Genomic DNA, 21,585 nt, shown 5'->3' with positions numbered 1-21,585 from the left:
TATGTTTCACGTCTGACTTATTGATGTGTTTTTAGCTTTCCGGCATTTAAACGATTTAAGAACTTTCTTTAGCATATATAGATTTAGTACATATATCATATGTTTAGTACATATGTAATATACTCGTAGAAAACCTATTTTAGTTATTATTTCCCGAGATATTCGATAATTGTGTCACGTATGTTTATATTAAAGTATATTGTTTATATGCAAATATTAAATTAATTATAATCGTTAGAGATACATACATACATACATATATATATATATATATATATATATATATATATATATATATATGTATATATATATATAGAAAAGCAATGCCATAAAACATTGGAACGTTTTGGCAATGCAAATTTATAAATTTATGAAAACTAAATTATACATAACTTTAGGCGATCATGACTATTGTTAAATTCGTCTGTTTCAAAAGTATCATAATAATCTATAGAATAAAATGTAGAAAATCACGTTGAGGGATTGACTTAAAACTTAATCTATATAATCTTTGCTTTTCTGCAATCAACATTTACAAATTGATCGATGAATTATCGTCAACATTATAATAACAAATTCATAAAATTTTCGTCGATACATCCCGAGATGCTTAACATTTCACTAAAGACATTTTATATGCGTATTAATGTATTTTGTGATTTTCTGAGACAGAGAGGAAAAAAAAAAGGAAAGAAAAAAGAATGAAAAAGGACATCGAATATTGAGAGAAAAAAAAAAAAAAAAAAAAAAAAAAAATGAAAAATGTCAATCGTGAAACATTTATACTAATATACAATATAACAAGAATATTATATAAATACAATTACAAATTATAAATTAGAAAAGCAATGGGAACGACATAATTAAATTGAGATGACGCTGTTATTATCGAGAAAGAAGTTGAATTAGATGAGAATAATCTAAGAAAAAAAAAAAAAAAAAAAAAAAAAAAAAAAAAAATATAATAATAAAAAAAATAATAAAAAAATAAAAAAAATCGACAGTCTCTAATCGAAAATAATAGAAAATATAATGATCACGAATTGCAATAGATAGAAGCTCGCTCGTCCATGTCCATTTAGATTCTATAATACCAATGTTAGACTTTAATCAATTATATATTTTGATTTTAATAATGTAACACTTACGTCATTCTAATCGCCGAGAATATTCTCAATGTTACTTTTTAAATAAATCCTAATATAAATAATTCGAAATACTGATTACATGTATATATTTATATATATATATAATATACATATATATATATATATATATATATATATATATATGTATAATATATATATATAGATATCGCATGACTTATATTTTTCTTTCTTTTTTTTTTGTGTTTGTTAAATAACACGATTCCTTTCCTTTTTTTATTATTATTATTATTATTATTATTTATTATTATTATTTATTATTATTATTATTTATTATTATTATTATTCATTATTATTATTTCCCGAGGAAAGCAATTGTAAATGTTGTCATTAAATTGTTGCTATATTGCATAAATCTTTTCCTCAGCTATGCCTTGTGCATAAAATAGCAATAATTACTACTGTGAATCGTTATATCGTACAGGAATGTAGCTACGTTAAAAGTTGTCATTCCTAGTGCCAATGGGAGTTTTATATAATTCATATGATTTAATCATATACGTAAAAACGAAAAATTAAAAATTAAAAAAAAAAAAAAAAGAAAAACCAAGAAAAAAAAAAAAGAAAAAAAAAAGAAAAAATACTGGGAGAGGGGAGGGAATGGCGAAAGAAAAAAAAACGAAAAAAAAAGAAAAAAAAAAAAAAAAAAAAAAAAAAAAGAGAGAAAAGAATCTTGGATCGAATGAATTATGTTCGCCGTTACGTTTCGGGAGCAAAAATTTTCACCGAATTATCTTGATTTTGTATATTAGAACGCATCGCTCGACGTCTTTCCTCTATCATTTGTCGTCTCGCTTGTTCCCTTGCCTCTCGTGCCTTTTTATTGGCTTCGCTGTTCGCAGTAGGCTTAATTTTATGAACTGGCGTTATTCGGCGTTTGGCAGCATTACCATTTTGCGAAAGAGACACATTGCTCTTTTTCTCTGGCACAATCTGAAAAAAATAAAAGAAGAAATAAAAAAAAAAAAAAAAAAAAATATATATATATATATATATATATATATATATATATATATATATATATAGAAGAAAATATATAAAAATTTTCATTACAATTGGATAAATTAATGATAATTAACAAGTAATGGATAATACATCAAGGACATACTTTTGTTGCTTTTCGTATGGAATTTCTTTCATTATTCTTCTTCTTTTGTGGGATTAATATAACAGGGACAGCAAGAACTTGGACGATATTATTGATTGATCTCGATTTTCGATAAGTTATCAAAATTGCACATGAGAATTTTCTATTATAAATTATTGTTCGTAATTAAAAGCTCGTTTAAACGATCCTTTAGAAAGTAATTTATTTAATGTGATAAAGATGGAGGGGCGGGGGGCGTGGTATACATATCATTGAATGCATATAGCTAGAATTATATAAATTCAAACTCGTTACAAATTGTAAAGAAGTCTCGTGTCTAAAAGGCAATACTTGTAAGGATTGATATTAAAAAGTATTAAGACAAGACCAACGATACCGTATACGTACAAATACAATGACAATTGACAAAGCATCTTGTGAGACTTAAAGAATGAATAAGCACGTTTTACCTTGATCAAAAACGCATTATGATTATTCAATGTATTCTTTTCCGTGATATCAATGCAATTTATATTACTAAGGTCGCAAATCTCAATGCACTTTTTATTAAGCGGAAAATATTTATCGGACTCGAGAAAGAATTTCATTTTTTGATGAAACTCCTCGTCTTTATCTCGTAAATATTTTATCGATATATTCGAATCCATTGGATCGCACGCTTTCAATGCTAGACCCGTATCAGTTTCGTAAGATTTTAAACTCTTAGTCATTCCGTCGTTCGACGTATATAAAGAAAATGTCGCGATAGAACGTGAATAAATTAATTTATTACAGTCCCATTCCCTCGTAAACGATAACTTATTTTTAATATCGCTTTTAATAGATACATCGTACGTAGATTTACGTTTCTCGGTTATTAATAATTTCGAGGACATATTTTTATTAGATACTTTGGTATTCAATGAGGTTACGATAGACGATACAAATCGTTGCAATTCTTTACGTTTATCAGACAAATTTTTTATATCGAATAAATACAAAGTTTTATCATCGTCCCCACTAGCTAAACATGGATTTGGATTATTCGAAGATATTAATTCGCATTCTGTTGAGAAGTCAGTATCATTCGGTTGAAAATAGTCCTTTTCCATAACGATACACCCTCTTCGTTTATCCTGGCAATTATTTATTATCGTGTCGTTAGAGAATAATTCGTTTATTTTTAATGATTCCTTTCTTTTCTGATCGTATTGTTTTACTTTATCTAACTTATTATTATTAATATTATTATTATTATTATTATATTTATTATTATTATTATTATTGTTATCATAAGACTTTTTTAAAGGTGTTATGAATATGGGATGATGCTTACCGATTCTATACAATTTTCCTAATTGTTTCAATGTCTCTTGCGACAATGGAATGAAAGGTTGAGAATCACTTTGTGACCATACGATCGCATGCGGTGATTTTTGTCGTGGTTTTGTATATTTTTTTTCTTCCATGACAACATTTTCATCCTCATCTCTTTTGATTTCCTTTTTTATTTGCATTTTTTTATATACCTTTTCATTTACATTCGATTTCGTTAAAGCATTATTCGTACTTGTGTCATATGGATTATTTTTGATAGTAAAAGAGTCTACATTAGACCAAACGTCGGTGACGATAGAAAATTTTCTACGTGAATGACCTAAACGTGATTTGAATTGTTTAGACGACGATACTTCTATTTTAGGACGTGTTAGATCGTTCGATTTGTTTAAATAACGATTAGAAAATTTATTGACCGTTCTCTTTCTATCGTTCAATGTATTTACAATGCGTTTCGTATTTTCACATGAATTTTTACCATCCGAATATATTTTTTCCATCGATCGTTCTTTTTTACTTTTTATGGTAGAAATAAACGTATAAGATTTACGTCGCATCGATGTACCAGGTTTTAACATTTTTTCATTATTAACAATCTCATTATTATCATTATTAGTATTATTTTTATTATTATTATTATTATTATTATTATTATTATTATTATTATTATTATTATTATCAGGCGTTATTATATTATATTTATTTTTAAACATATTCGATACTATCTTTTTAATATTATTATCATTTTGCAAATTTTTCTGACCGTTCTTACGAATTCCTTTTGATTTCTCTATCGGTCTTCTAATAGTAGTTCGTGTATTATTTAATTTTTTCGATAAATTTATTTTAGACTTTTGCTTTATTTCGGGCATTAAAATTGTACCTTTAATATTTTCCATTGACGATTTTATCGATTTAGTTTTATTAATAGAAATAGAATTATTAGAATTATTCGATATTTGATTTTCTACGAGTTCTACTTTATTATCCCGTTCAACCGTAGAGATAATACTCATGATTTCTTTGTCAGATTTTAAATTTACTTCATTTTCTTTAAATAGAGTTCGATCAGATTTATCGTAAACATTAATATCCTCAAGATTATCCTCATAAATAACGGAATTATACGTACGATCATAGAGCAATGGTTTTTTTATTTTACCAGGTATTATCTCGTCGGAGAAAGTAACGCTATATTGAAACTTTTTAGAATTTTGTTTTTTAATACTGGATGATATATTTGGTTTGGAAGAAAAATTAATATCCGACGTTACGTTTCCCGATTGATTTTCTTTTATAATATTAACGTCGTTAATATCACTCTCGTAATATTTCACTTTACGATTAATTAATTTTTCCGTGTTCGTGCAATTAATTTGATCGTTTTCAGACTTAAACATTTCAGATTTAATTTTAGGCTTTAATATGCTATAAGACGGTTTTCTCATTGGAAAATCTAATATATTTTGTCGTCTTCTTTCTATATGAAACGTAGGTTCACCGATAGATAAAAACGACGTTTGAACCGATATATCTTCGTTATGAATTTCTTTAAATTCTTCCTCGTCCGTTATTGTGAATCCTTCTTTAAAACTTCGTCCAAGATTTTCTTTTATATTTGTCTTATGATCATTCGATATACAGATATCCTCGTTAGAAAATGTATTAGAATAAACGTAATCGTTCTTATCGTTCTTGTAAAAGCTTTTTAAATTAGAATTGATAAAGCGTGCGCGATTGATATACTCAGGAATACATTTTTCAACGATTATAATATTTTGTTTCATTGCCATTGATTTATCCTCCGACGTATCCGTTTTAACGTTAGATATTTCATCGTTATAATTGGATAAATATAATTCAACGTTGATATTAGCATCGTTAAAAATCTTTTCCGTATTGTGCAAAAAATGACACGCTCTCGAAGGTTTCAATTCATTCGATTCACATTCCTTGATATTTTTAGATTTACTATCCATAGACTTTTTTTCTAAGGGAGTCTTCGGTAAAGGGATAGACTTTTTTCGTCGATGTCGGGATTTCAAAGGGGACGGTGATTTAGATTGGACATAAACTGGACATACCTCTTGCCATTGTGATTTTCTTGACTTTTCAATTTGATCAAAAAGTTCATTAACTTGAACTACTTGCAGCATGACCATGTCCCAAAAGCCAGCCAAGTCTTCGTTCGTAGTTGGAAATTCTTCGCCTGGCACTTGATTCTAAAAATGAGTATAATAAAAAAGATAAAAGAAAAGAAAATTAGAAAAAAAAAAAGGAATATACATACGCACAAATGATAGAAATTTTCAATTGGGATAAAAAGATTTTGAAGATGACGTTTCTATTTGGAATAATGATAGCTTACAATATTTTTTTGACACAATCCCTCGAACTGCTGCATCTTTTGCGAAGCCAATAATCTCGCTTTGCCAGCGGCCGATCTCAATTTACCGGCTGCTTCTTCGGGTAATGCAACGGGATCGCCACTGGCTAACTCGGCTTCCGCTGACGCAGCTAATGACAAAAGTCTGTCCGTTTCTTGTTTCAACAGCTAAAGATAATAAGATAAGATAAGCTGAGTAAACGGCAACAAATGGGAATATTGATATGTCAATGTCAAATGTCGCTTTACCAAGCAGACTAAATGCATCACGGTTTAACACTCACTTTCAAAAAATAATGTCCGTTCTTTTCTTCAGTCGTTTTCTCTAATTCCTGCATTTGTTTTGCCACGTTACTGGAACTAGCGCTTGTTTCTAAAACAGGTAACACTACCTTCGGTGCAGCGGGTTGTTGATCCGGTATACTAGCGATGCTGTTATTGTGCTGGTTTGACGATTCCGCAACACTTTCCGAGACGTGTGAGGTTTTACAAATTTTCGATTGTTGTTCAGTTTTACGTGGAGCTGGCGATATCCTGATTACAATGAGAATAAATGATAAATAAGATTTATTATAAACGTATAAAAGCATAATTTTTTTTTCTTTTTATTAAAATTACCTTCGCAATGGTTTTATTACTTGTTCGGTACCGTCCGTAGGTTTTCTAGAACTGACCACAGGTAATTGAGCACGGAATTCAGGCCGAAGATGTCTAAGGACTGGCAAATTTTTCAAGGACTCCTCGGTGTTAACGTTGTCCGTCGAGTTGTCGCTATTATTACTAAATTTATTGAAACTATTGTCAGTAACGTTTAACTTAGTAACGCTTCGTTTAAAGAAGAAACCCTGTGCGAGAGCTCCAGGACCGTACAATCGTTCGACCCGTTGCTGAATGAAGGACTTTTCACTGCTGGAAGAGGTATTCGTAGTTTGTTGTTCAATCTCGACGTTCGAACCGTTCAATATACTTGTATCGCTAAACGAGGTATTTGAAACTGAAAGAAAGAGAGAGAGAGAGAAAAAAAAAAGAAACGAATAACATTCAAGATAAATCTCTTCGTTTTTATATATATAATAATGATAATGATAATGATAATGATAATGATAATAATAATACTAATAATAATAATAATAATAATAATAATAATAATAATAATAATAATAATAATAATAATTTTTATTAAATAATTTCACATTCTTCTTACTATTTATCGTAGAAGGTTTTGGCGATGACTCGGCGTAGCTCGATGAAGAAAAGGATTTCGTTTGTTGACCACAGGACATCACTTGTACGATCCCAGGACTCCTTCTCGAGGAAGAATTTACCCTAATGGGGCTTACGTCGGGAAACGTTGCATGTATGGATACCCCTTTATCGACCTCGGAGAAGCCCTGACATATACTCATCGAATTTCTCGTTTCTCTATAAGTTTCTATCTTACACTCCTCCTTCATGCCGTTAGCGAAACCATTTTGTCGATCCATTGCGAGCGGTGAAATTGATTGACTCTTAGGCGGATAATGATGTATCGGAACACTTAAATTCTCGTTTGATCTAAAGAGAAATAATAAAACAAAACAAAGCAAAAAATAATAATAATAATAATAATAATAATAAAATAAAAAAAATAGGAAAGAAAGGAAAGAAAAAAGATGATTGGAATCGGATATTCCTTCTCTAATATCGATATTAGCTAAGTGATTTATTTATGCGATGTTTACGTTATCGTTTCATTATTAAAGAGAACTTACTTGAAACCTGCAGGACTAGTATCCCTAGTGATCAGTCTTGTACCAGGACTGCTGTCTCTCGATCGGAAACCTTCTCTCAATTTACTATCGTACCTTGTGATGCCCGAGTAACCGCTAATACTGCAAGCCAATCCCAAGTAACTTGGCTTCTTAGCTGTCAGCTGTTCTGGCTCGGGACTGCAACGATGACCATTGCTGACGATTACCTTATCATCGGGAGTGAGATGGGACTTTTGCAACGTCTCGCTGCTACCGTTCACCAAATTTTCCGCCGTGGAAATCGGCTCACCGTTACACGACAAGTTAAGACTGTGCAGCGTTCTCTCTGAGACGGTATCTACGGTGTTTTCTGTAAGATTCAAATTACCGTTGGATGATATATTTCGAAAGAAGAAAAAAAAAAAAAAAAAAAAAAAAAAAAAGAACAAAATAAAAAAATAAATAAAAATAATGAGAAAAAAAAAAGAAAAAAAAAATAATAAAAAGAAACCCTTCCCCACCCACCCTCCCCCCGCTAAAAAGAAAGAAAGAAAAAAAGAAAAAAAAAAGAAAAAAAAAAAAGATAAAAAAAAAAAGAATATCTTAAAGAAAATACGCACACGACTTTGAAGTAGGAAGAATTTTACTCCCCCGAAAGAAGAGCACTTTGTGCCTAAGCGCAAGGTAAGCAAACGCGGGAAGATCGAATCTCACTCGACTGAGACTCGAGGCAGGAATAACCCTGGAAGGAACGGTAAAGAAGGGGGTTGTTGGCTTTGCACGCGCGTTTTGGTCGTCTTGGCACGCACCACGAAGCAACGGAAAGATTCTCTCCTGCCTACGGCACTCGAACGACCGGGGCGCGCTTGCCTACGGTCTAAATTCGATTGGCATTCGCGGCCGAACGAAAAGCACGACTAGATTGCTTGCGAGGAAAGGTGAAGGCGGCGCCAAAGGAAATCCGTTTGCTCTCTCTCTCTTTCTCTCTCTCTCTCTCTCTCTCTCTCTCTCTCTCTCTCTCTCTTTCTGTCTTTCTTTCTTTTTCTCTCTCTCTCTCTTTCCTTTTCTCTCTCTCTCTCTCTCTCATTCTTACTTCGAAGTTTTTAAATTCGAGTTGCTGGGTGAGTCGATCCTCAAGAGAGTCTATCTTGGGAGGAAGTAGAGAAGGAGTGTGCAAAAAGGAAATAAAAAAAAAAAAAAAAAAAAGAAAAGAAAAAAAAGAAAAAAGAAAAGAAAAGAAAAGAAAAGAAAAAGAAGGAAGAAGAAGGGAAAAAAAGGCCAACTTGCTCGAAACTCTATATGTTGGTTCGTATGGAGAAGACCGCAGGAGGATTATATAGAAGGCAAGGTTTCAAAAAGGGGAAAAAAGAGATAGAGAGAAAAAGAGAGGGAGAGAGAGAGAGAGAGAAAGAGATAACCGCAGAGATAGCCAACCTGATCGGTCGGAGACGGAACGATCGACGTCCAAGCTGCAGCTTCCGATGCTCTCCTGACTGGTCATGTTGGGTAGAAGATGATGATCGAGTTCGTCGCCTGTGGCGTCCGGATCGAGACGATGATAGTTGAGAGGTTGTACGGCAAGAGAAAGGGGCCTGGTGCGTCGACCAGAGCTTAGCCCAGCCCCGGGTACCGAGGACGTCACCGTCGCGACGCAGGAGTCTCCAAACTCCTCCAGGCCCGGTAGCTCGGCGTTTCCACCCACCCCACAACGCCGAGTCGTTTCGTGATCGACGTTTGATCGACGACGATCCCTCGACGACGGCTTCTCCTCTCCGCGATCCTCGTGCACGCTGCATCGAGTTTTTTGTTCTTTTTTTGTTGTTGTTTTTGTTTTTGTTGTTATTGTTTTCTATCTATCTATTTATCTATCTATCTATCTATCTATCTATCTATCTATCTATCTATATATATTTATTTAATTATTCATTCTCGTCCTCTCACGATGAAGAATATCGATCTTTTGCGATCTTGTCAAATGTAATACAACGTGCCAACGATTTATTTTCATTATTAATAAAATTGTTGTTATTATTATTTATATATATGTATATACATATTAATATATTATGTAATTATATATTAATAAACAAATAAAAGAAAACTCGTAATCGTGTCTTGGGATCGTTCGTAAACAAATTTTTTTCCTCTCCTCCCTCCTCTTTCTTCCCTTTCTCTCTTTTTATTTTTCCCTTTGGAAATCAAATGTCAGGAAAAAAATTCGACAGACTATATGTAATTTATATATGAGAAAGGATAACTCGCGATCACGGTCTCGTAAACGTTTTAAGTATTTTAAAAAAAAAATATATATATATATTTTTTTTTTATATATATATGTTTTTTCTTTTGGAATTTGAAAAACAGACAAAAATTCGAGAGATAGTATCTCAATCATCGTCACGACATTGCGATCGTTCGTCCGCGACCGACACGGTTTCCTTCTCTCAATCATTTACGATCACGAGTTCTCTAATCGACTATTTTTTTTTCTTTTTTTTTTTCTTTCTTTTTTTCTTCTTTACCCCGATCATGCCACACGATCTTAAAAAGGTAAAACGGCTTCAATAGAAATTCGTTCTTCTCGCTCGAGCAAGCACGGTGAAAGACGCGCTAAAGAATGTATTTTCGATCTTAATTGCAACTTCGTACATCCTCTCGCTCTTTTAACTATCTATCTTTTGTTTTCTTTTTTTTTTTCTTTTTTCTTTTTTTTCATTTTTTTTTTCTTCTCTATATTTTCTTTACGATAACCAATCGATTTAGAGGATTATGCGATCGAAAAGAAAGTTTCATATTTTTTTTTCTTTCTTTTTCTTTTTTTTTTTTTTTTTTCTTTTGCACGAAACGCACGATCGAACATTTATTTCGACGTGGAATTTACAAAAAAAAAAAAAAAAAAAAAAAAAAAAGAAACAGAAATGCATCATAAAAATAGATTCGTCGCGTTCGTCCGGTCGACGCGAATCTTTTTTTACGAAATACGTAATAATCGAAAATAATCACGGATCGTAGATGATTTCATGTTAATGGATCGTCTCTTTCGATTCAAACTCGATCGCGATCGTGATAGCGTAACGCCAATTACGATCACGAATATCTCGGTTATAAGATTTCTAAAGACTCGATGGAAAAAAAAAAAAATATTGCGATCTATTTCATATTTATGATCGTAATACCAAGAATATGTGTTCAAAATCGATAAGAAGGATAAATGATAAATCATTGGCAACGTTGAGATCGTATCGATCGATGATATCTCTCGTGAGAACACGCTCGTTAACATTTCGTTTCATTCATTTTAAGCAGGTGCAACGAATTCTGTGCAGTGTTTCTTATTTCTTGTTTCTGAGTTTCTTTTCTTGTTTTCTTTTTTTTCTTTGTTTCAAATTTTTTTTTTCGTTTTTTTTTTTTTCCTTCCTCTTCCTTAACCCTTCCGAAACTTCATGCATTAAGCGTGATCGTATGTTAGACCGCGTGAAAATATTGTGCGCTTCGATCATTTTCTCTTTTTCTTTGTTTGCTTTCCTTTGTTTCTTTTTCTTTTTTTTTTTTCGTCCACTCTCAAAAATCATCGAAATTCTTATATTATAAAACAAGTGCCGATTCTTTTCTTTTTTTTTTTTTCTTTTTTAAATCGTTATTTACAAAAAATGATTTTGGTATATAACGATTAGAAAAAAGAATTGGAGCCATGGAATTGAGGAAACAAAAATGCACAAAATGCAACGTGCAGCGAAGCCTGAGATTGTGCGAGTCGAAGGCGAGCGTAATTGTGGAGGTGTAGAACGTGTGGAGGGGAGGAAGCGGGTGGGGTGGGGCGTTTTAGAGAATTCATGCTTGATCGTGAAACTGTGACGATGAATGTTATTATCGGTTAAGTTAAGCGTTATAAAAATGATGAGAAGCCTGTTGGTACAGTTTCTGGTCTCATTTTTTTATCATCTTTCCATTCTGATTTATGAGGGGGAGAAGTGTAGGGTTGCGACAAACGATAACGATTCAGAATTGACGGATTAAGATACGAGAAATCGAGAAAACGAGTAAAACTTGTTTTAACGAGATTTGACATAGTGCTCGACAGGATAACGCCTCGATAAAAAAAAAAAAAAAAAAAAAAAAAAAAAAAAAAAAAAAAAAAAAAAAACACTCTTCGAAAATAGTAATTGGCATCGTCTGTTACTTAGAGGTAATGAGTACTTCATACTCGAAAGGTCAACGTTATTAGTAAGAGTAGATAAAAGAGAAAGAGAGAAAGGCAGAGATAGAGGCACACGTACACACACTGAGAATGAGAGAGAGAGAGAGAGAGACAAAGATTCCTGTTAGGAGGCAAGACAATATATCGTACCTTCTACGCCAATGTTTCCATAGAAGAAACTTCGAAGTGCTCTTTTTTGGCACCGAATTAACGGTGTAAGTACCACTTTCAATTTTGAGAGGCATCCTTATTATATCCAATGAGATTAAATAGTTAAAAAAAAAAAAACCATACACACGCGTACAAATTCGCATCGAATTTGTTGTACCGTGATTATTATCGCAAGATCAATCTGATCGGATCGAATCGGATCGGATAGTAATCACACGGTTGAAAGAAAAGAATGTCGGAGAAGATATATATATATATATATATATATATATATATACATATAGAGAGAGAGAGAGAGAGAGAGAGAGAGAATGTCGATTTTATTCGTCTCGATAATACATTATTCCTGTCATCGCGTACACTCGTATTAAAAGGTTCAAAGAATGCGGTATGATATTGGAATATATTCGAAATTTCGTATTGATTTGATTAAAATGAAATATACGAGAATTATACGAGACGAACGAAGAAAGATGGCGTACCTTTATAATGAAAATCAATAGGAAATTGAAGAATAAGAATAAAACAGAATGAGAATGAGAATGAGAATGAGAATAAGAATAGGAATAAGAATAAGAGGAATAAATTCGCACGTGGTTTAAAGAAAAAGATCGTTCACGAAGACGTCTTTTCCCCCACTTTCCAATGTGCCCTTTGTGTCACTCTGTCGGAGTCTTCAAGTAGCAACGTTGCTAGGATGACTAGTTCTCGTGGACTGACATTCTCGTTTCGTCTTTCTCTCTTCTGTGAGAGGAGTCTCTGCTTGAAAACTCCCTCTCTCTTGACTATCTTTCTCTCTCTCTCTCTCTCTCTCTCTCTCTCTCTCTCTCTCTCTCTCTCTCTCTCTCTCTCTTTCACTCTCACTCTCTCTGTTTTACACACACACACACACACTCTCTCTCTCTTTCTCTTTTTCTCCCTGACGAGGGCAAGAGATTATTTTGGGAACACTTGAAAAACCACGATGGGACACGCGTCGCTTCCTCCCTCTTCTCCTACTCCTCTTTCCATCCCTCATTCTCAACCCCACTCCCCTCCACCCCACCCTGTTCAACCTCACTCTCCCCCGTTCTCTTTTGCTGCTTCACGGACATTAGGCGGTAGCAAAGCGAGAACGAACACGTATACGATTTTCGTCGGCTACTTTAATCTCCAAAGCCGAAGCACGTGTGCACGCGAGCAAACAGGCCACGCGCTGCTTCAATGGCACGCGCGTTCAACGTGCTTTCAACCCCTTTTTGCGAATTTTGCGTTCCCACTAATTTCCCTCGATCGGTATTGTCCTATCTCTCTCTCTCTCTCTCTCTCTCTCTCTCTCACACACACACACACACTCACTATTTGCTTTTACCTCTTACCGAGCTGGTCTTTTACGGGGCGTTAATTCTTAAACGTCATTACGATCTACGTTAACGACCCGACGAGACGTCTTCTCACTCCCTCGCTTTTCTGCTCGCCAGGATATCTTCGACGTGTTCGAGAAGCGTGTAATTGCAACCAGGATGACGATGATTGTCTTTCCGAGCAGAGAAGCCAAAGTGAGTAGAGTCAACAAAGAGAACGTACAAATATGTATGTGTATACATATACTTATATGTATATGTATACGAATGAATGAAGATCGAAAGGATTTCGTGACACGAGTTCTACTTAAAATCCCGTCGAGTGTTTGATTTTGTCGGTTGACTCAAAGTTTGTTTTTTTTTCCCTTTCTCCTCTTCTTTTTTTTTTCAACAGGTTTTTTTTTTCTTTTCGCAAGACGAAAGATAGATCGATCGATCGATCGATCGTTGTTGATCGTCGAGTACGTACTCCAATTTTTTTTTTTTCGTCCGAGCACTCTCAAAGTGTATCCTTTACATGAGGATTAAAAAAAAAGAAGAAGAAGAAGAGGGTAAAAAGAAAGAGTAAAAAAGAAAAGCCGAAAAAAAAGGATACACATAACAGAATTTATTTTCTCTTACGATCTTTCTATACGAAGTTTTATATACGAATGATCGAATGGAAACATACGAATGATCGACTGATAAATGTGGGCGTATCGATACCCACCAGTAATGACTCATACGATTCAAGATCTAATAAATGGCAGAGAGAGATTTCTCGCATTTGTGTAGCCAATCGATTATTACTTTTTCGATCATTGTTCGATCCTAGCAATTGAAATGATATCATATAAGAGATCGTTCTTTTGTTATATTCGAGGAAATACGTTAGAGAAATTGATCATTTGTCGGTGTTACGAATAGATAAGGAAAGAGAAAGAGAAAAATAGAGAGAAAGAGAGAGAGAAAGAGAGAGACATTTCTTTGAAGAAGACGTTCGTAAATGGTTATCTCTGTCGCGTTTTATTTCTCTCTCTCTCTCTCTCTCTCTCTCTCTCTCTCTCTCTCCCTTTCTTTCTTCTTTTTCTCTTTCTTGATTTAGCATGAAAATATAGACACATCCTTTTGCGTATTTCTTGCGCGCATAGTTGCGTAGTTTCGCGAGAAAGAAAGATCGAAAACGACGGCGACAAGTACGTCGTAGAACTCTCGTAAATCTTAATCCCTTTTCTCCAACTTAAAAGGCAAGAAACGGTAATACGACATTATAATCCGTTATAAATCACGATATTGTCGTTGGACCACATAGATCGGGTGCTTTTCAAACTGTTACGAGTCATTAATTATTCTTCAAATAATCAAACATGAATTATACGTATATTTTTCTTACACGTCGTAATAAATCACGTTTTAATTTGACTTAAAACAAACGTACGCTCTATGGCATTCTCCGAGGAAAATGGAGTTATAAGTCAATGTAATTAGTTTTCGTTAGAAACATTTATGATATATCAAATTTATATAGTACGACGCAAAGTCGTGACATTTTAGATTTTAAATGTAAAATTTATATAACGTTCATAAATATCTAAGCGTCTCGTTTCGTTTCAATTTATAAAATATACAAATTTACGTTAAACAAGCTAAGACCAACTAAATAGAAAATATATCGACGCATTTACTCTGGTTCAAAATCAAAATTTGTCTTATAAGCATTTTTGTCCGAGAGATGTAAACGCGATGTTGAGATGACGAAAAAAAAAAAAAGAAATAATAACAAAAAAAATTGATTAAGTTTTTTGCATTGTTTTTATTTATTTATTTTCTTTTTTCTTTTTTAAAGCGATAGTTTATAAATCGCTGCCACGACCATTCTAAAAGTACTTACTACCACGTACAGATTCAACGTTTCGCTATAATGGTCTCTTGGACGTAAGACTGCTACTAATCGACTTTACGCCTTTCGATAAATTCTTTCTCTGTTTGCAAAGACTTCGTCGGAGGTTCTTGAAGGAACCACAGACGATATAAATCCTGGTTAAAATAATACGTCGAAGGGAAAAGTGGCATGAGTCACGATGGATAAGTGAAGAAGCTGGACGAATTAAAGGTCGTTTGTCGAAGTAGGAGGAGGAAGAGGAGGAGGAGGAGGAGGAGGAGGAGAAGAAGAAGAAGAAGAAGAAGAAGAAGAAGAAGAAGAAGAAGAAGAAGAAAAAGAAAAAGTAGAAACAGATACGAGAAAGACATTGAGAAAAAAGATACAGAGATACAGAGATACACAAACACATATATATATATAGAGAGAGAAAGAAAGAGAGAGAGAGAGAGAGAGAGAGAGAGAGAGAAAGAGAGGAGAGGGGAGGAAGAGAAGGAGGAAATTAAGAAGAAGATTCACGACGAGTGGCTCGATTCACGATGTCGGATCGTTAGCGGGCCCTCTGAGGGATCGTCGACGTTCTGTCGAGGTGTCGGTGTAAACGAAGCAGGAACCCTAAGTCGTCCTCCCCCTCCCTCCCTCCCTCCCTCCCTCCTACTTCCCCATCCTATCCCTTTCCTTATGCTTATGTCTATCCCCGTTCTACCACCCTCTTAACGACAAACCCTCGATTCTTTTCTCTCCTTTCAACGACATCCCAGACCTTGTCAGTTTCAATTACCAAACTCGTAAATCAAGTCTCTGAGATACAGTGTTCCAGACCGAAATAGAATAACGAGGAAAAGGAAACGTTCCGATGGTTACGTTCTCTCTCTCTCTCTCTCTCTCTCTCTCTCTCTCTCTCTCTCTCTCTCTCTCTCTCTCTCTCTCTCTCTCTCTTTCACTCACTCTCTCTTTTCCTTCTTTCTTTCTTTCTTTCTCAATCGACAGTTTATCGAAATCATGAATGTTATCTTGATATGGAAAAATTAGAAGTGTTAATTGTTTCAACTTCAACAGTTACTATGTATGTATCTATCTATGTAATGCATGTATGTATGTATGTATGTATGTATGTATGTATGTATGTATGTATGTATGTATGTATATACGTAAACGACGAAAAAGTTTACAGGAAAGGACAGAAATAACTTAACTGCGGGAATAGTTTTAACAGAAACGTTTTCACCGCATAGATACATATATATATATATACGCATATACACACGCATATACAGATATATGTACATACAAATACATAAAACAGAAACGTGCTTACGGATCTAATAGTCTTGATGAAAGGACCCGCTGATACGACGGATAAGATATCTATCTATATATTTTTTTACTCTCTCATGAAAAAGAAAGAAAAAGAAAAACAAAAAAAAAAAAAAAATTACATACGCGTTTACGCGTGTGCGCGTGTCTGTGAATGAACGTATAAAATGGATAAAGAAATAAAATGTAAGAAATATATATTATTATACATTTCTCAAAGCATTTTCATAGTGTTATTATATGCCGAATTCATTTTATTAATTTTCTCACGTAGAGAAAGGAGAGAGAGAGAGAAAGAATGAGAGAGACAGAGAGAGATAGAGATAGAGAGAGAAAGAGAGAGAAAGAGAGAGAGAGAGAGAGAGAGAGAGAGAGAGAGAGAGAGAGAGAGAGAAAGAGAAAGGTAAAATCGAGAAAGAGAGATTCTAATCGCTCAACGAAGAGTTCAAAGTTATTTTGACTCTGGGGCCGCGCATAGGCCAGCCAAGAGTTTGGCACGCGTGTGAAGGCAAGGCGTGCATTAAACTCAGTTTCGAATTCCAAGAAACTCCAATTCCACGTGCGCATCTTCGTGACTCGTACAATTTCGCATGACTTTCGTGAGATCGTTCCTGATTCCATTTCAAAAAGAAAAAAAAAAACTTTCGTATTCCTCGCCATCTGCCGTTATCTACTACGCGCCATAGGAGGATTAAACCGGCTAAAATCATTCTTTTTTATTCTTTTTTTCTTTTCTCGCCTTCTTAATTTCTTTCTTTCTTTTTCTTTTCTTAACAGGCAGAAAAGAGAGAGAAAGAGAGAGAGAGACAAAAAAATGTAGAAAAAAAAAAAAAAGAGCGAGAAGCGATTTATTCGATGCAAATGTTTCAAGTTAACGACATACTCTAAAGCTCATCTCTCTGAAATCTTCGTTCGAAACTTCTTTCTTTTTTCTTTCGTTTTTTTTTGTTCCCTTGCTCTTTTATTTTCTTTTTTTTTCTTTTTTTTCTCTTTTTTTTTTCTTTTTTTTTTCCTTTTTTTCTTTTTTTTTTTTTTTTTTTGTACAAATGGATATATAAATAAAACCCATGTTGAGTTTGAGAACGCGAGAGAGAAACAAGAGCCATCGTCTGGGAATGCAGAAAGCGCAGCTATGAATTCAAATGCAATATGCCGTACGTATAGAGCCAAGTTTGCTTTGTTCTAATGCAGCCGCGTGCAGCTGTTGGACCGAAAAATCTGTTCGGTTGATATATTAATAAAAAAAAAAAGAAAAAGAAAAAATGCTTCAGAGTGGAAACAACGAGAGAGAGAGAGAGAGAGAGAGAGAGAGAGAGAATTCTTCAACATAATTTTTATTTAATTAATGATAATGATTTAATCCTCGATGATAAAAAAAAAAAAAAAAAAAAAAAAAAAGAAAAAAAAGAAAAGGAATACATCCACGTTTCTCTATAAAATATTTTTTCAACACATAGATTATTTAAACAAAATCTATCACCATTATTATTCAACTTTCTATTCCCTATTGATTTAGTTGTATGGTTACAATTCCGTAGCACGAATCGATAATACCAAGAAACGTTGTTGCTTACCGCGACACCTGATCTTATCTAATACCTATAACTCAAGCACGAAATTTATATGCAACGATTCGCTATATAAGTTGTCCTCGTTCAAGCAAGCAAGCAAGCAAGCAAGCAAGCGAGCAAGCGAGCAAGCGAGCAAGCGAGCTAGCAAGCAAACAAACAACCAACAAGTTATTCGTTCCTTCACGAAAAAGGGATAAAGGACTGTCCTCGAGCCACGTTATTAGACATATGGGATCCCGTAGGAGTAATTTCCGACCGTCTATATAAATGCTTCTTTTCTTTTTTCTTCCTTTTTTTTTCTATCTTTCCTTTTTTTTTTTTTTTAACATTATCACGTATATATCTCATTCCTGTTTTATAATCTCGTGAAAGATAATTTAATAATTCTTAATAAACCAAATGTGTACCATTAAGCGATGGACAAAACACTTGCAACACTTTTATATATATATATATATATATATATATATATGTTATAAGCTTAATCCTTTAATCATACTTTCTACTAATCTCGAACGTTCATCTTCTGCTTGGTAATGACTGAAAGAACGTATACATAAATTACTATGCAAATCGCGTGCTCATTGTAGTTCGTCGAAGTAGAAGAAGACACTATCTAACATTCCATTTGGTTTTTCTTTTTCTTTGTCCTTTAACACTTACGTTCTACTTTGTTATGTCGATCGATAAAAAAAAAAAATATGAATTAAAAAAAAAAAAAAGAATGAAAATATAAAAAAAAAAAAACATTTTCGATCGAAAGAATTATGTATAATGGTAACTTCAAAAAAAAAAAAAAAAAAAAAAAAAAGAAAAGGAGAAAGAAAAGAAGGAAGTAAAAAAATAAGAAAAAAATAAAAAACAAAGATTTCCAAGTATAATAGAATATAATGAATTACTCTGTTCATCGAATTGACGGATGTGGGTTAGTATACCTGCGGTTTCGCGAGTGTTATCCATCGTCGAACAAGCATACGGACAGGCGTTAGTTAATCGCAAAGAAAGTCGTGGTTGACCTCGAACTTGATAGAGTGACGTTTGCTTCGCAACGAGTGCAATATGATAAAGATTGTCTCGAATCCTTACAACTATACATATATACATATGTATATGCATATATATATATATATATATGCATATACATATGTACGTAATACATATACGTAAATTTCATGTTTAACCTTCTATCGTTATCTCTCATTGGATCTATGACAATTTACATTGACTTTGGGACATGCTAATTTTGTTGATATCTTATCGATAAAATATGACTTCATATTTAGCGAGTTTTCGTATTTACGTGAGAACGTTGAACAAGAATTTATTACAAAAAAAAAAAAAAAGAAAAGAAAAAAAAGAATGAAAAAAATATGAAAAAAGAAACAAAGGATAGAAATAATTAAATGAGAAACTTGCAAATGATGATATGTAACACTAAATAGAGAATTCTCTCTCTCTCTCTCTCTCTCTCTCTCTTTTTAACTCTAACCTCTACTTTTTCCATCTCTATCCGTTAATAACAGGTAAACCGAATATAAAACTTTGTTGTCTGATGGTTCTCAGGATTCTCCCGTCGCGTTTCATTCTTACGTTCACTTCGCAACACATTTTGTGCACTACTGGCTCGTATAATAGCCAACTTAAAAGAGTTTTCTTTATTAAATGTATCATTCCTTTTCGCGGACTGTATAGAACAACGTTATATACGAATAATACTTATTGCAATTTAATTAACCATTATTAAATAAGATACTTGGATATTATTAAAGAATTATAATAATGAGAGAGAGAGAGAGAGAGAAAAAAAAGAGAAAAAAAGAAAGAAAAAAAGAAAAAAAAAAAAAAGAGAAAAAAAGAAAACAGGTGAGAAAAAAAAAGTCCAAAACGCATAATCGTCTCGTTAATGAGCGTATATGAAGATTATTTATTCGTTCGAAAAAAGAAAAGGATAAAATAGAGAGTATATATAAAATCTAACGGGTTACATTTATTCCGATAGAACAAATGCAAGTTTCTTTTTTCCACGTAACCATTCAATCTTACGCCCATTCATTTAAAATGAAGTCTCGAGGTAGTAGAACTTTGTACTAAGAGAATCGTCGTGCTCGAACGCTCACAAGGTATATCAGAGTTACGAAATGAACGGTAAGTCGAGGGAGAGACGATCCTAAAATAGAAAGATATATATATATATATATATATATATATATATATATATATATATATGTATGTATGTATGTTATGTATGTTATATTCGTATGTATGTGTGTTATGTATGTTATGTATGTGTATATATACATATATATCGAAGCGACATGGTTTAAATATCGGGATTAAAACGATCTTTCGTTTAAACGTTGCAACAAATTCATTAACCCGATTAAATCGACAAAACAATAGATCATTTCTTTTCTTTTTATTAATTTTCATTCTATATTTATATTATTTAATAAGTTTCTTATTATCGCATTATTCATTTCATCGATAATCTAGATAATTATCGATCAATCCTCCCTTTGCTACGTTTTCCTAATTGATAAAAAAAAAAAAAAAATTTTTTTAATTAAGAGGCGTGTTTATAGAATGAATTATGTTTGATGAATGATCGAGAGATAATTAAATAATCGATAATCTCGAATTTTTTTTTGACATAAATCGAGATGGTTGATTTTTTTTATTTTATTTTTTTTTTTTTATTCCTTTTATGAAAATCATCGCGACCGAGTGTCGCGAGCTCAGAGGTAAGTGACACCGGCTGAACTCTTTCTCTCTCTCACTCTCTCTGTCTCGTTTCTAAATATAAACGAAAATAAAGCAACGTGACATTTGAACCGTACGTTCTGTCGTCTCTTCTCTCTATCCTTCCCTCTTTCGTTAAAGGCTGTCGGGTTGCGTGAAAAGAGAGAGATAGACAGAGATGGGAACTATATTTTTCTTCTTTTTTTTTTCATTTTTTCATTTTTTCCTTCGCATCTCTTCTTCTAACCTTCCCCCTTTCTACGCTACCACCCCTCACTCCGAAAGAAAAATTATGTCATCTAAATCAAAAATAGCCTCCCCGTTCCCTTCGACTTCTCTTCTCGCTCTATCGAAGTAAAGTTGTATTAGTTAAAAAAAAAAAAAAAGAAAAAAAAAAGAAGGGAAGAAAAAGTAAAAAAGAAAAAAAAAAAGGAAAAAAAATTTACGTCGAACGTCGCTTTCAATTTCACGTCTCAAATACTTTTGACTAAGAGAACTAGCACGTACGTTCAAAAGGATCGATAAAAATGGTAGCCCCATAAAATACGATATATACGCTTAACGCATAATAATTAATGATTCTAACGAAGACGTGACGTTTACATTGGACGCCATATTTGTAGAAAATATGATAACGTTTGAAGAGTCATTGCCGACGAAATGTAAGTGAACGAATGACGA

General features: G+C 33.2%; 1 protein-coding gene and 1 long non-coding RNA gene across 10 annotated transcripts in view; both read right to left on the bottom strand.

The window, feature by feature from the left end:
* Positions 1–1,828: 1,828 nt before the first annotated feature.
* LOC118446053 (uncharacterized) overlaps positions 1,829–21,585 on the bottom strand; it is a 42,952-nt gene continuing 23,195 nt past the window's right edge. For 8 of the 9 annotated variants that reach the window (XM_085664930.1, XM_035876214.2, XM_085664917.1 and 5 more), the window contains 8 exons: positions 9,142–9,497; positions 7,729–8,077; positions 7,182–7,531; positions 6,596–6,971; positions 6,262–6,511; positions 5,960–6,145; positions 5,676–5,813; positions 1,829–2,099 (listed from right to left, as the gene is read on the bottom strand). In XM_085664930.1, coding sequence (XP_085521056.1) covers positions 1,866–2,099; positions 5,676–5,813; positions 5,960–6,145; positions 6,262–6,511; positions 6,596–6,971; positions 7,182–7,531; positions 7,729–8,077; positions 9,142–9,497 — 2,239 coding nt within the window. In that variant the 3' untranslated portion in view covers positions 1,829–1,865. Of the gene's footprint in view, positions 2,100–3,692; positions 3,911–5,675; positions 5,814–5,959; positions 6,146–6,261; positions 6,512–6,595; positions 6,972–7,181; positions 7,532–7,728; positions 8,078–9,141; positions 9,498–21,585 lie in introns of those variants that run through there. The other variant, XM_085664932.1, reaches the window with a different exon arrangement.
* On the bottom strand, positions 2,328–3,770 carry LOC118446056 (uncharacterized). Its single transcript, XR_014983851.1, has 2 exons — positions 3,590–3,770; positions 2,328–3,389 (listed from the first exon to the last, which is right to left on the bottom strand). It is a non-coding gene; the product is annotated as an uncharacterized LOC118446056 (long non-coding RNA).

The sequence above is a fragment of the Vespa mandarinia genome, chromosome 1, assembly GCF_050613455.1.
Source record: "Vespa mandarinia isolate Hongniang chromosome 1, ASM5061345v1, whole genome shotgun sequence".
Lineage (NCBI taxonomy): Eukaryota > Metazoa > Arthropoda > Insecta > Hymenoptera > Vespidae > Vespa > Vespa mandarinia.
Note: the sequence above shows the minus strand (reverse complement) of the source record. Positions and strands in the feature narration are given on the sequence as shown.